Genomic DNA, 13029 nt, shown 5'->3' on the forward strand with positions numbered 1-13029 from the left:
TATATATATATATATATATATACATATATACACACACACACACATATATATACATATATACACACACACACTTGTGTAACTTGCTTTCCCAATTGATAGAATATATATATATATATCAATTGGGAAAGTAAATTACACAAGTGAAACCTTTTCTTATGAGAAAAAGAATGAAGGAGATACTGCTATAGCGCTGGGGACTTCTAAGAAAATCCTAACTCCCCAGATATGATCTTGGGAGGGCAGATAGTAGAAACCTACTGCAAAGCAAAAATAAAACTTCAAAAAGGAGGAGGGGGGGCGGCTTAGAAGAAATGCTTTGTGCACTGTTTCTTTCTGATGAAAGCCACAGGTATGCAGAGCCACTTGATAGATTTATTTTAAATGTAGCTTTCACTGCTTGATAGTAAAGTTGAATCTCTTCTCTCTCTGGGCACTAGCAATGCACAAAGCCATGGGGAGATCTTAAATCTCCCTATCCAAGAAACTATTGTGGTGTTAGGTGATTTTAATATCCAAGTGGATAATATGATTGAAGATCTAGTAGCAAATTTTGTATTGATTTTAGAGATATTAGGGTGGAAGCAAGTAGTGAATGTAGCAACACATAATTATAGACATATTCTAGGGTCTAATCTTTATTGATTTGATATAATGGCTGTTTTCTCTGTACCTTGGCCAAATCACTTTGTGACCCATAAGCTCATACTGAACAAGAGTATAGCAGGGACTGAAGCATCAAGTTCATTTTTTTGTCATTATCATTTGGAAACCGCTGTTCTTGAGGCAGCTTTACACAGAAACATAGAAAAAAGCAGCAGAAAAGGGCTATAGCCCACCAAGTCTGCCTATTCCAAGTATCCCCTCTCCTGAATTTACTCCCTTAAAGATCCCACGTGAGTATCCCATTTTCTCTTAAAATCCGTCACGCTGCTGGCCTTTATCACCTGGAGTGGGAGTCTGTTCCAATGATCCACTACTCTTTCGGTGAAGAAGTACTTCCTGGAGTCGCCATGAAACTTCCCTCCCCTGATCTTCAGCGGATGCCCTCTGGTGGTCGAGGGTCCCATGAGCCAGAAGATATCATCTTCTGACTCGATGCGTCCCGTGATGTACTTATATGTTTCAATCATATCTTCCCGTTCTCTTCTTTCCTCAAGTGAGTACAGCCGCGATTTTTTTAATCTTTCTTCATACGTGAGATCCTTGAGCCCCAAGACCATCCTGGTGGCCGTTCGCTGAACCGACTCGATCCTCAGCACGTCCTTTCGGTAGTGTGGTCTCCAAAACTGAACACAGTAAATATGAATGTGGACTCGGGCATCAGCCACTGGAATGGTATTTTACAGGATTGTTTGGATGAGATTGCTCCTCTAAAACAAAGATATCCTTCCAGTCAAGTTAGTGCCTCTTGGTTTACCGATGAGTTGAAATCATAGAAGAGAATTGTGAGGAAACGAAAGAGGGCTTGGAGAAAATATCCCTCAGGAGGAACTTAAGAATAATATCATTTAGTTCTTCAGAAATACCAAACTGTAATCTTGTCTGCTAAGTGTAGCTATTATGATAAAAGGGTTGAATCGGCTCTCTCATATTCTAAAAAGCTTTTCTCAGTAGATAGACAACTTACGAGTAAAGAGAAGTCTGACAATTCCTCAAGTTGAATTTATCTTGTCATGACTTCACTACTGGGTTTTCTTTAAAGGTTTCTAGGATAGTGGATTGATTTGATCCTAATAGTTTACCTTTGGAATTTGACTGTCCTTTGTCTGATGATTGCTGGTTGACATTTGATAAAAGTTTCCAACCAGCAAGTGAAACAAATCATGTTACGAATAAAGTAAGCTTGTCATCCTTCAGACATCTGTCATTCAAGTATAGTGAAAGCTTTAAAGAACGTCACCTATTTAGTTGCTTACCATAATTAGTCTTTTAAGAAGGGATGTTTATCTGGCTCCTTGAAAAGTGTAGCAGTAAGACTATTGATAAAAAAATCTTATTCCAGATAGAGATTTTGTAAAAAACTATAGACCGTTATCATCTCTTCCATTTGAGTCATTCCACATCAAGTAGACCAATTCTGAAAACTGTCCACATGCGATCTCCTCAAAACTGAATAAAATTTTGTGAGGATATTCACTGCAGTCTCAAACTAAATCATACAACATTTTTGAGCTGGATCTCTATTGGTTCAAGACTTACAGGCAGCTGAATAAAAGTCACCTTCAGAGTGCCACGCACTACATAATACAAAACAGCCACTTTGTCCAGATACAGCAACAAAACAAAACCTGTCAGGGGACTGAAATTTTTGGGATTAGTACAAGCCTTGATACTAAGTTCCTGTGAAAAGTTTGGAAACTAACATGAGCTTGCCTCCCTTTTTATGGGGCAGCATACTATGTGAAAAATGTTACAATGAGAAATTTAAGGCCTACTTTGAGTCTTCATGGCTCCTGATTCAGGCCATAACTGATCCAGTAGTCATTGTCCTTGACGTACGTCTAGGATTTGTACTAGGAGGCTTTTGCAGCCAACTGGAAGCAAAGATATGACAACAAAGACATGGTCACCTTTTTATGCAAAGTTTTGCTATTTTGTGGGTGAAAACCTCTCTATTGTGTATTTTTTTAATGTCATTTGAAAGGAAAAATTATGTTCTCACCTGATAGAAGATGAATCCAGAGATGAGTGGGTTAAGTCCATCTACCATCAGGGAGAGAGAGAGAGAGAGAACACCAAAGCTGAGCTCTGTCATAGACAGGATAGTAAGCTCAATACAGCACCAATACAGCACAATCCCATGAAAAGCCAGATAGGAAATAACTCCCTCATCACAGTTGGTGACATCATCTCCTGTTAGTCCTTAGGACTGATGCCTATGGGGAAAAGGATAAACTCAAAAGGACCACAATAGAATATCAAGGGCAGGACTCTGGATTCATCTGCAGTGACTAAAGGAAAGAAAATTATCAGGTATGAACATAATTTTTCCTTCCTTATCATGAGCAGCAGATGAATCCAGAGACGAATGGAATGTTGCAAAGCAGTCCTCAGTAGAGGGGGGGGGGACTTAGAAAAATGCGTAGAACTGGAGCCTCCAAGGGATAGCCCGAGGACTGTTCAAGCAAAGGGCATCTGCCAAGGTGCTCCTCCCCAGAGAAAAACATCTCTTCCACTGAATTTAATTTCAGAGGATATAGCAACAGCAGGAGACATGGCTGGCTCTAAAAAAGGTTAGCCAATAGCCAGGAAGCAAGGCAAGAGGTTGCTACTGAGACAGCCCTGGAAAAGGCCACGGCCTGCTCTGGAGCGGTAGCATGGACTTTGTCTGCTAGATAGTGTCCTGCTAGGGACTAGTGACCTAGTCCAACCTAGGATAAACGTACTCCTGGGCTTTTATAATGCTCATTGAGAAGAGATGCTGAAAATAATTGTGCACATGCAGAAAGTCATCCTATGTACCACCAAGAAAGTGTGAGCGCCACAGGAAAAACACCTGACCAAGGGGGTGATCAACTTACTCCATGACATAAGAATATCAAGGGCAGAATGTCATGCTCTCCAGTGATAATGGAAGTGCACTTGACAAAATAAGTTATGGTGCCATCCTAAACAGCTACTTGAACCCTAAGGGACGCCACCGCTTCCCTTGTCCATACAGGCATTTCTGCAGGAAGACCTTGACAAGATAGGGGCACTGCTTGGTCCTAACTTCTCTTTGCTACGCCAGCACTGAAACGTCTCCCATGCCTTTGCATACACTGAAACTGTTGTTGGTTTTTTGGCTTTAAGCAGAGTAGAAATTTATGGACTAGTACTGCATGCTCAAAAGCTATGCTGTAAGACCATGAAGCGTCCTAGATCTTCTAGGACAATCAGCCCATGAGAGCAATCTGGATGTATCTGGAGTCTGAATCGTTGCTCCTTTTGTAAGCATATGAGATCCACATACCATGGGTACCTAATCTGCCGCTATGAGAACCACTGGTCCCATGTGATGAGCCATGCGGTGGATCAAGGCGGAAACATGTACAGTAGCTCAGTCTCTGGCCATGGTTGAACCAGAGCATCTAAGGCCTGCACTTCTGGGCTCGTATCTTCAAATGAAGAACCGATCTGCCTTCTTGTTTTCCACAGTTGCTATGAGGTCGAGTATCGGGTGACCCCATCTGCCCACAATGGCCTGAAGGCTTGCAGAGACAACATCCACTTTCCTGGATCCAATGTCTTGCCCGCTAAGTAATCCACTTAAACATTGTTCACTCCAGTCACATGTGCCGCCGAGATTGCCTGAAGGTATGTTTCTGCCCAACAGAATAATGCTTTTGTCTTCTGACATAGCAAAGCACTCTTGGTGCCACCCTGACTGTTGACATAAGCTACCGCTGTGGCATTGTCAGAGAAGATTCTGACTGCCTTGCCCTCCAGTAAAGACTTCAGTTGGAGCAGCACCATCTGAATTGCTCAGAGTTCCAGTCTGTTGATAGACCACTTCTGCTGAGAGGGGGTCCATTGGCCTTGGACTGGGTGACCACTTGAATGAGCCCACCAATCAAACAAGTTGGCTACTGCTGTAAGGGTGACCCAAGAATCGATCTGAAGGGGAATCCCCTTTGCCAAAGACTGTGGACGAAGCCACCAACTCCTGCTGCGCTGGGCTGCCACTGTCCAGGGAAGTAGAACTTGCAGGGAGTCCTTCTGAAGCAATCAGTGAGACAGCAGTGCATCCTGAAGGGGTCACATGTGTGCCCTCATCCAGGACACTACCTCTATTGTGGCTGCCATGAATGCCAGGACTTGCAGGTAATGCCATGCAGTAGGTTCTGGCTTGGTTAACAAGGCTGAAATCTGAGCATGAAGATTCTGTTTGCGTGCTTCTGAAAGAAAGACTTGATCCTTTGCCTTGTTGAATAAGTCTCCCTGATATTCCAGGGACTGTGTCAGCACTAGGTATCCTAGTTTTTCCAGAACCCCCTACGCCCAATTTATCCCATAGGCTATCACTGCCTGTGCTCACAGACCATGTGCAGGGGAAAAGGTGCTTTAGCTCATCTCAGCAACTTGAGAGGAATAGCTGGATCTGGAGGGATTTTCTGCCTCAATCCACTGGTCAGCAGTCACAACGAGATCTTTGAGCTGCCAGTTGGAACTCAGTCAGAATCAACCCACAGGCTGCAGCAACTACCCAAAAGAGAAAAGAGGGGGGGGGGGGCTGCAAAACTGGAGCCAGAACTGTGGGCATCCCAAAGGATACTATTGATGCCTAACAGCCTGTGTTCAAGCTGCTGACTGAGTCAAGGAAGCGAGCAAATGCTGAGGGCCCGGAACCCTGAGCTCCTCAAATATTCAGCAGGTTGGATGCACAGAGTCCACTCCTCTCCAAGCAGGCCTAGCTGGTCTTGGAGCCATGTAAAAAAAAAAAAAGCAAACCATCAAAAAAGACTGCAAAAATAAAGAAATAAAAGGGAGCAGATCAGAACGACACCTGTGTGTTTGCCTGCAGAAGGAAGAACTGAAGAGGGCAGCAGAAACCAGGGAGAAGGAGGGAAAGTTGAAAAGCTGTGATTGATATCTTCTGCAGAATGCTCGCGAGCATGCATGAACAACTCTACGGTTCAGCAGACTATTCCTATTACAATGGAAAGAGGCATTATGGCATTCTGTTTTGCTTTCTTTGCCAATCCTAATAATTCCTACATTCTATTTGCTTTTTTGTATTTGGAATTTAATCTTTGATCACTCGCTTTTCCAAATATGAGCTGAAGCTGAGTTACATTCAGGTACAACAGGCCCAGAAGGCTTACAATGTAAGTTTGCACCTGAGGCAATGGAGGTTTTACATGACTTGTCCAAGGATGCAAGTAGCATTCTGAAGGCTTATTAGTTCTCAAAAAAATACATAAACTTTAACAGAAAGCTCGACAATCCCTCAGTCATTATCCTTTTAAGGCTGCAGTTTCAGCAGCAGGATGCTTTACCCACTGTATCACCAAGTCTGGGCATGCTCATCTAAAGATTTTAGCTGAGAAGGCACTGGAAAAGCAATAGGATCACGTCACCAGAATCTAAAAGTATATCATGACGAGTAAACACTTTTGTTAACACAATGAAATTCAAAGGCTCTGTTCTTTTCCCCTCCTCTGTAAAAGTATTAAGCTCCTCTACAAATACATTGTCAAGAAAAGAACTGTTAGTAACCTCAACCTTGCTCGTAAAGCATGTTTTCACCTAGAAAGTAGGGATGGGTATTAGTTTGCTATGATATAAAAAAAAAGTTAGCAACAAGTCCCAAATCGCTGCATGTCATTATTAAACAAAAATGAGCAGAAAAAAAAAAAACAAAACTACAAACAACAAAAAAAATTTATGTTTTACCATTTGCCGATAATAGTGCTCACTCTTTCAAAGGGACCCATTGTAAAAGCACAAACCATTAGAAACATAGAACATAGAAAGTTGACGGCAGAAAAGGGCCAGGGCCCATCGAGTCTGCCCACTCCATTGATCCACCCCCCTAGTTAATTGCTCTATGATGACCTTTTCCCTCGAAGAGATCCGACATGAGCATCCCAACTGATCTTAAAAACTGGCACGCTGTTGGCCTCAACCACCTGTACTGGGAGCTTATTCCAGCTGTCCACCACTCTTTCAGTGAAGAAGTACTTCCTGGTGTCGCCATGAAACTTCCCGCCCTTTATTGAGCATGCATACACAGTACACACTCTTTCAGCATGAGTGTACACATAATGACTTTGTTCCCGTGACCAAAAAATATATATTAAATGAACATTCCAGGAAATGACATGGGAAAGCATATGAACAAAAAATTCCGGATTTTCATCCTTACTAATAAGTAGGAAACATTTCTAGTCAACTACTTAGTTGGGTGGGTGGGGGAGGGGGTTCCCTCGTACACAAAAGGTAATTTGAGCATCTGGTGAGACATAACAGGGCAAATACCAAACACAGGTCAGATAAGTAATTATTCACAGGAACATTTTCATTTTTATTGAGCATTTCCTGGGAAGAGAGGTAAGCTTCAATATTCTATTTTTCACTTAGATGCTCGTTTACAGAAGCTATTTTTGCGCCAAATGTGAGAGATCCTTTTGAAAACAAAATCCTAAAGAAGCTATAAGCAGATGGACTATATGCTTACATGTATTTCCAATGGTGCTTCTCAGTTTCAACCTAGGCGGCAGCTTGACCGGGGAAGTACAAAAAAAACAAAGATATCCTGATTCTATAATTTATTTACTTATACTTTTTGAATGCCTACCAAACAGTTACAGAACAGCAAGACACAGACATCTGATTTTCATTTCAAAGTTACTGGTCAACTGTTGTACTACAACTGTGCTACAATTAAGTTGCCAAAGCAAGAACAGTGCTACTAAAAAAAATTTCAGGTTCTCAAAATAGCTTTTTGGTCACAACAGCTGTAATCTTGATACAAACAAAGCAGCACACCCCAGAGCACTCCATCTGCTCCTCAGTGGCATTACCACAGACATGCAAATAAATGCCAGAAAACTGTCCAGTCCATCCCAAAGTTGAAAAGATGGCTGGATAGATCTCTGGAGTATTTCCGGATACTGGATCCAAAGCAAGAAAAATCAAGACTTTAGAATGTAGACTTATGAATTATCTTACCATGCATGCCTCCATCAAGGCAGTGTGCATTTCATCTGTCTTGTGTTCCTGATCTGCCCCTGCTTCCAGTAAAAACCTAACCATTTCTAAATGCCCTAAAATGCAAAAAAAAAAAAAATACAAATATGAAATCAGGTATGGTTTTGTCATGTCAAGAAAAGTATTTCATTAATAAAATATTTATTTATCTTATATTGGATGATATGCTTCACTTCAAGACACCAAACAATTTATGATATACATCAAAATGTCTACTTGACCAACCACCAAATCAAGAGATGTTTAAAAAAAAATCTTAAAAAAATTACACAGGGGATCATAGAAAATCTATATCAAACTATTTCTAGCACAACTGATATAATTGATAAGTCACATATTACATTTTCTGTTGTCATTTACTGTGTTACGGTGTGTGTGTTATGTTAAGTCATAAAAATGCAGACTCAAATTACATTTTTGAATGGATGTGATGTGATTTGACTCTGTAAAATTGTAACATAATAGTTAGTGATATCAGTCTATAATAAATCAACCATATATAACGATTCACCAAATCCCTTTTCCTTATTCACAGCCCCGTTCTCATTTTTTGATCTCTATTCTGCACTCCCCTATCTTACTTAGTAGCTGAGGCAAGCACCAACCAGTAGAATGCAAACTGAATCTATACAGAAACCCCATAAAAGAAACATCTGGACACAGGAAGAAACTATTCCACCTGAGGTGACTCATGGTAGGAAATAAGGATGTGGATAATAGAAAGAAAAGTGCAGAAAATGTCCAACAAGGTGATCTTATGTGATATTAGGCTCCATAACTGATGTAAGTTAATGAAGCGGGGTAAATGGGAAACTTTTGGCCAATTAGGAAGCCATGGATGATAAACATTATTTCTAGACATCTATTGGACTAAACATTTTTAAACAGAAATCATAAGCACTGCAAAGCAAACATCTGCCTGACAAACTAAAATGACCCCCAACAGTCTAAAAATTTTAGGAAGTTCAAAAAATAAACTAATTAATATTGCTGGCAGCATCCATCTTACGATTATATCTGATCCAATGTGTCATACTTGCCCAGCATACTATAACAGTATATCTAGTATGTATACTATCCCAGTCATAAAGCTGGCCAGAACCTAAACAACCATAACACCCCTAGTTTTGCTGCACTTATCTTTGCATTGGTTACTTTAAAATTAGACTACTGCAACATAGTATTTAAACTGGTCTTCCTTCCTCAGTTATAAAAAGATTTCAATCTGTCCAAAATACTGCTATACAACTGCTCACCAATGCCTGGCAGCATATGACCACATATCTCCCCTTTTGAAAGATCATCATTGGTTAACAATTAAGTTTTGTTTAATTCATAAAGCTTTATTTGTCATTTAGAACATAACATAGATATCTTCCAAATTATTTATAGTCTTCTAGTACCCTATAATCTATCCAAGAACTTACGATCTATTATAGCAGACCAACTCTCTCTACCACCAGTTCATATATCTAGGCTCTTCCATTTTTTTTTGCGTTTGATCCTAGGTTACGGAATTCCTTCCCATAAGAGCATAAGAATTGCCGCTGCTAGGTCAGACCAGTGGTCCATCGTGCTCAGCAGTCCGCTCACACAGCGGCCCTTAGGTCAAAGACCAGTGCCCTGAGTCTAGCCCTACCTGCGTACGTTCCGGTTCAGCAGGAACTTGTCTAACTTTGTCTTGAATCCCTGGAGGGTGTTTTCCCCTATAACAGCCTCCAGAAGAGTGTTCCAATTTTCTACCACTCTCTAGGTGAAGAACTTCTTTACATTTTTACAGAATCTATCCCCTTTTAACTTTAGAGAGTGCCCTCTTGTTCTCCCTACCTTGGAGAGGGTGTCTTTATCTACTAAGTCTATTCCCTTCATTATCTTGAATGTTTTAATCATTTCCCAAATAAAGTTATGTGCAGAACTTTCCTATCTCAAATTTCGTGCCCTTCTTAAAACACATTTACTGTATTTAGTCAAACTTTCACAGAAGTAGGGTAGTGCAGGTTGGGGCCCAGGAGTAATTTAGCATCAATTCTTTTAACACTTTGAATTGGTTTTCTTGAATAGTTTGTTTTATAGTGTTTCTCTTTCTATATGATTTCTTCTCATCTTCTGTTGTTTTCTTCTCTTTCTGTTTAAAATTAATTTTCTTTGTTACTTTGTAAACCGCTCTGATAGTTTATAAGTTTTTAATAAGCATAAACCTCTACCCCCAAGATCTTTGAAGAGATTTTGAATGTGAATTTATCCAACCCTGTGGTAAAGCACTGAGACAACCAAGAGTGATCTGGTGAACCTATCCACAAAAATTCTGTTTTACCACGAACAAGGCTGAAATCTGAGCATGAAACTTCTTAGACCGTGTTGGATAAGACTCTAAAATATTCCAGGGACTGTGTCAGCACTAGGTATTCACAGTTTTTCAGACCCCCCCTTCCCTCCCCCCAATTTATCCCATAGGCCGGGGTTCGGCAACCCGTGGCTCCAGAGCCGCATGCGGCTCTTTTCCACCTTTGCCGCGGCTCCGGTAGTGTGTCACGCAGGCATGCAGCTTACAAGTCCGGCGTCGCAGCGGGAAATAGTCATGCTGAGCAGTGAGCTCAGCACGTACACAGATGAAAGCCTTGCTTGCTGATTGGTCCGGCGGCCCCACCGTGCTCAGCATGGCTATTTCCTGCCGCGACGCCGGACTTGTAAGCTGCATGCCTGCATCACCAGAATTTAGGTAGGCTGTTTTCATCCCCGTGGGAGTCCCGTGGGCCAGGGGGCGTCCCCGTGAGAGTCCCGTGGGTCAGGGGGGCATCCCCATGGGAGTCCCATGGGCCAGGGGGAACAGGGAGACAGAAAGAAAAAGTTGGGGGAGAGAATGAGGTCTGGAGGAGAGGAAACATACAGGAGGCTGAAAGAAAGGAAGATATAGTGAAATGGACACAAAGAAGGGTGATGCTGGAAAATAGGTGGAATGGTAATTCTGACAAACACAGAAGGGAAATGCTGGATCAAGGAGAGATGGGGGCTCAGGCTGGATGGAATGAGGAGAAATGCCTTGTGGGCCCAGAACTTCCTCTCCTATGTCAGAATTGACGTCAGGGAGCGGAATGCTGGTCAGCGCGACGCTTCTGCAGGGAAAGCTTGGGATGGCGGTGGCTTGGGGGCTATTCCCCGATGGCGGTGGCAGCAAACCGAGTGGCTTGGGGGAGGGCACGGAGAAAGAAAGAAAGGGGCAGACAGAAACAGAAAGAAGGGGGAACAGGGAGACAGAAAGAAAAAGTTGGGGGAGAGAATGAGGTCTGGAGGAGAGGAAACATACAGGAGGCTGAAAGAAAGGAAGAAAGATTGGATGCACAGTCAGAAGAAGAAAGTGCAACTAGAGACTCATGAAATCACCAAACAGCAAAGGTAGGAAAAATGATTTTATTTTCAATTTAGTGATCCTGTATATAGCATTAAGATAAGAAACAATATATGCAGTGTTAGATTTGTTTTATAATGGTTTTGCGGCTCCAAGTTTTTTTTTTCTTTTCGAAAACGGGTCCAAGTGGCTCTTTATGTCTTAAAGGTTGCAGACCCCTGCCATAGGCTATCACAGCCTGTGCTCACAGACCATGCGCAGGGGAAAAGGTGCCTCAGTTTGACTCAGCTCCTTGAGAGAGTAGCTAGATCTGGAGGGATTTTCTGCCTCAATACACTGATCATCAGTCACAGCCAGCAAGATGAAATCCAATTAATGTTACACACCCTAAGATTTTTTTTCATTGTTGAGGGCCAATCCTCATTTACTAGGAGCAGAATTGTAATATCATCCGCACAGATGAAGAAATTAAACTCTAGTTTATCCAGTGCTATACCCTGTGACCTAAGCAAAACATTAAACAGAGAACAAAACAAGGAGCCCTAGGAGATGAGCGAGTTCCTGCCTTAACACTAAAACTTTGAGAAGAAAGAAAAACAGAGAATCAGTTCAAAACCCTCCCTGGATATCTATTTCATTTAAAACTGTTGACATGAGATTATGATTAACAAGATCAAAAGCACATAAAAGTTGAACCGAATGATTATAGAATTTTGACCACAGGTCAATAGAGATTTCCCAAAAGCATTAAAGGACACTACTACTGTTTCAGTGCTAAAGTTCTTATGAAAGCCAGACTGAGATGGATTGGACATTGTTGGGTATTACTTAATTCACCAATTTTTTTTTTTTTCAAAACTGTACAAAAACCTAAAGAAAACAATTTTTAAAAAACATCTCCCATTAATCATCTCAATTAGATATGAGGATAGGCATGTTAACACCTGAAAGCCAGAAAAATAATGTATTAATTTAATTCAGTAGAAGGCATCACCTTAAATTATAACCTTTATTTCCATGCTTTTCCTTTATATATTTATTTTATTACTGTAATTTGTTATAAATTGATTTGTTTTCCAATTATTGCCTCTCCTTTTCTCTCTTCTTGTTTCATATTTTTATGATTGCTTTTTTAAAATTGTAAACTGCTTTGATTCTATGTGAAATGGCAATATATCAAGCCTTACGAAGAAAAGAAAAAAAAAACAACCAACCAAGGGCCTTCAAGTATTTTTATGTTTATTAAGGTGCTTATATACCACACTTCGAAATACCATCAAGGTTTTTTTTTACATTCGGGTACTCTAAGTATTTTCCTTATCTATCCCGGCAGGTTCACAATCTACCTACGGTACCTGGGGCAAAGGAGGATTAAGTGACATGCTCAGAGTCATAAGGAGCAACATGGGGATCAAACCCTCAACCTCAGAGCGCTGAGGCAGCAGTTCTAACCACTAAGCCAGTGATTCCCAACCCTGTCCTGGAGGAACACCAGGCCAATCGGGTTTTCAGGCTAGCCCTAATGAATATGCATGAGAGAGATTTGCATATGATGGAAGTGGACAGGGTTGGGAACCACTGCACTAAGCCACCCCTCTATTTATTGATAGACCTGACAGGCCATGTTTCAGTGTAACCGCCTGCATCAAGGGTCAATTGGTTGATTTTTTAATACTTGGATTGTAAATCAAAAAGCACCCAAAAAGGGCTTAACCAAATATTGTAAAAAGATCCTACTCTTCACCTCAAGTGGGAAACGTGGTACAGCGAACATTCACTAGGGTCAAAAGTGTCACGGCTGGGCGCAGAATTAGGCACTCAACACTATTCTACAAAGAGTGGTCGTCGCACAGTGCCCTTTACAAAATACTATTGGGCACCATTTACTGAATCTGGCCCAAAATGAATAATGCAGTTTGTAGAAATACAATGCCACCTTAATGTTAATACAATTTTTCGTCCTTGGTAGCAGCAGCCTGCTAGTACACTGT

General features: G+C 41.2%; 1 protein-coding gene across 1 annotated transcript in view; it reads right to left on the reverse strand.

The window, feature by feature from the left end:
* ANKRD17 (ankyrin repeat domain 17) overlaps nucleotides 1-13029 on the reverse strand; it is a 291925-nt gene that overhangs the window by 161266 nt on the left and 117630 nt on the right. Inside the window, 1 exon segment of the mRNA XM_033961546.1 lies at nucleotides 7654-7748. Within this exon segment, the coding sequence (XP_033817437.1) occupies nucleotides 7654-7748 (95 nt within the window).

Source organism: Geotrypetes seraphini, chromosome 1, assembly GCF_902459505.1.
Source record: "Geotrypetes seraphini chromosome 1, aGeoSer1.1, whole genome shotgun sequence".
NCBI classification, from domain to species: Eukaryota; Metazoa; Chordata; class Amphibia; order Gymnophiona; family Dermophiidae; genus Geotrypetes; species Geotrypetes seraphini.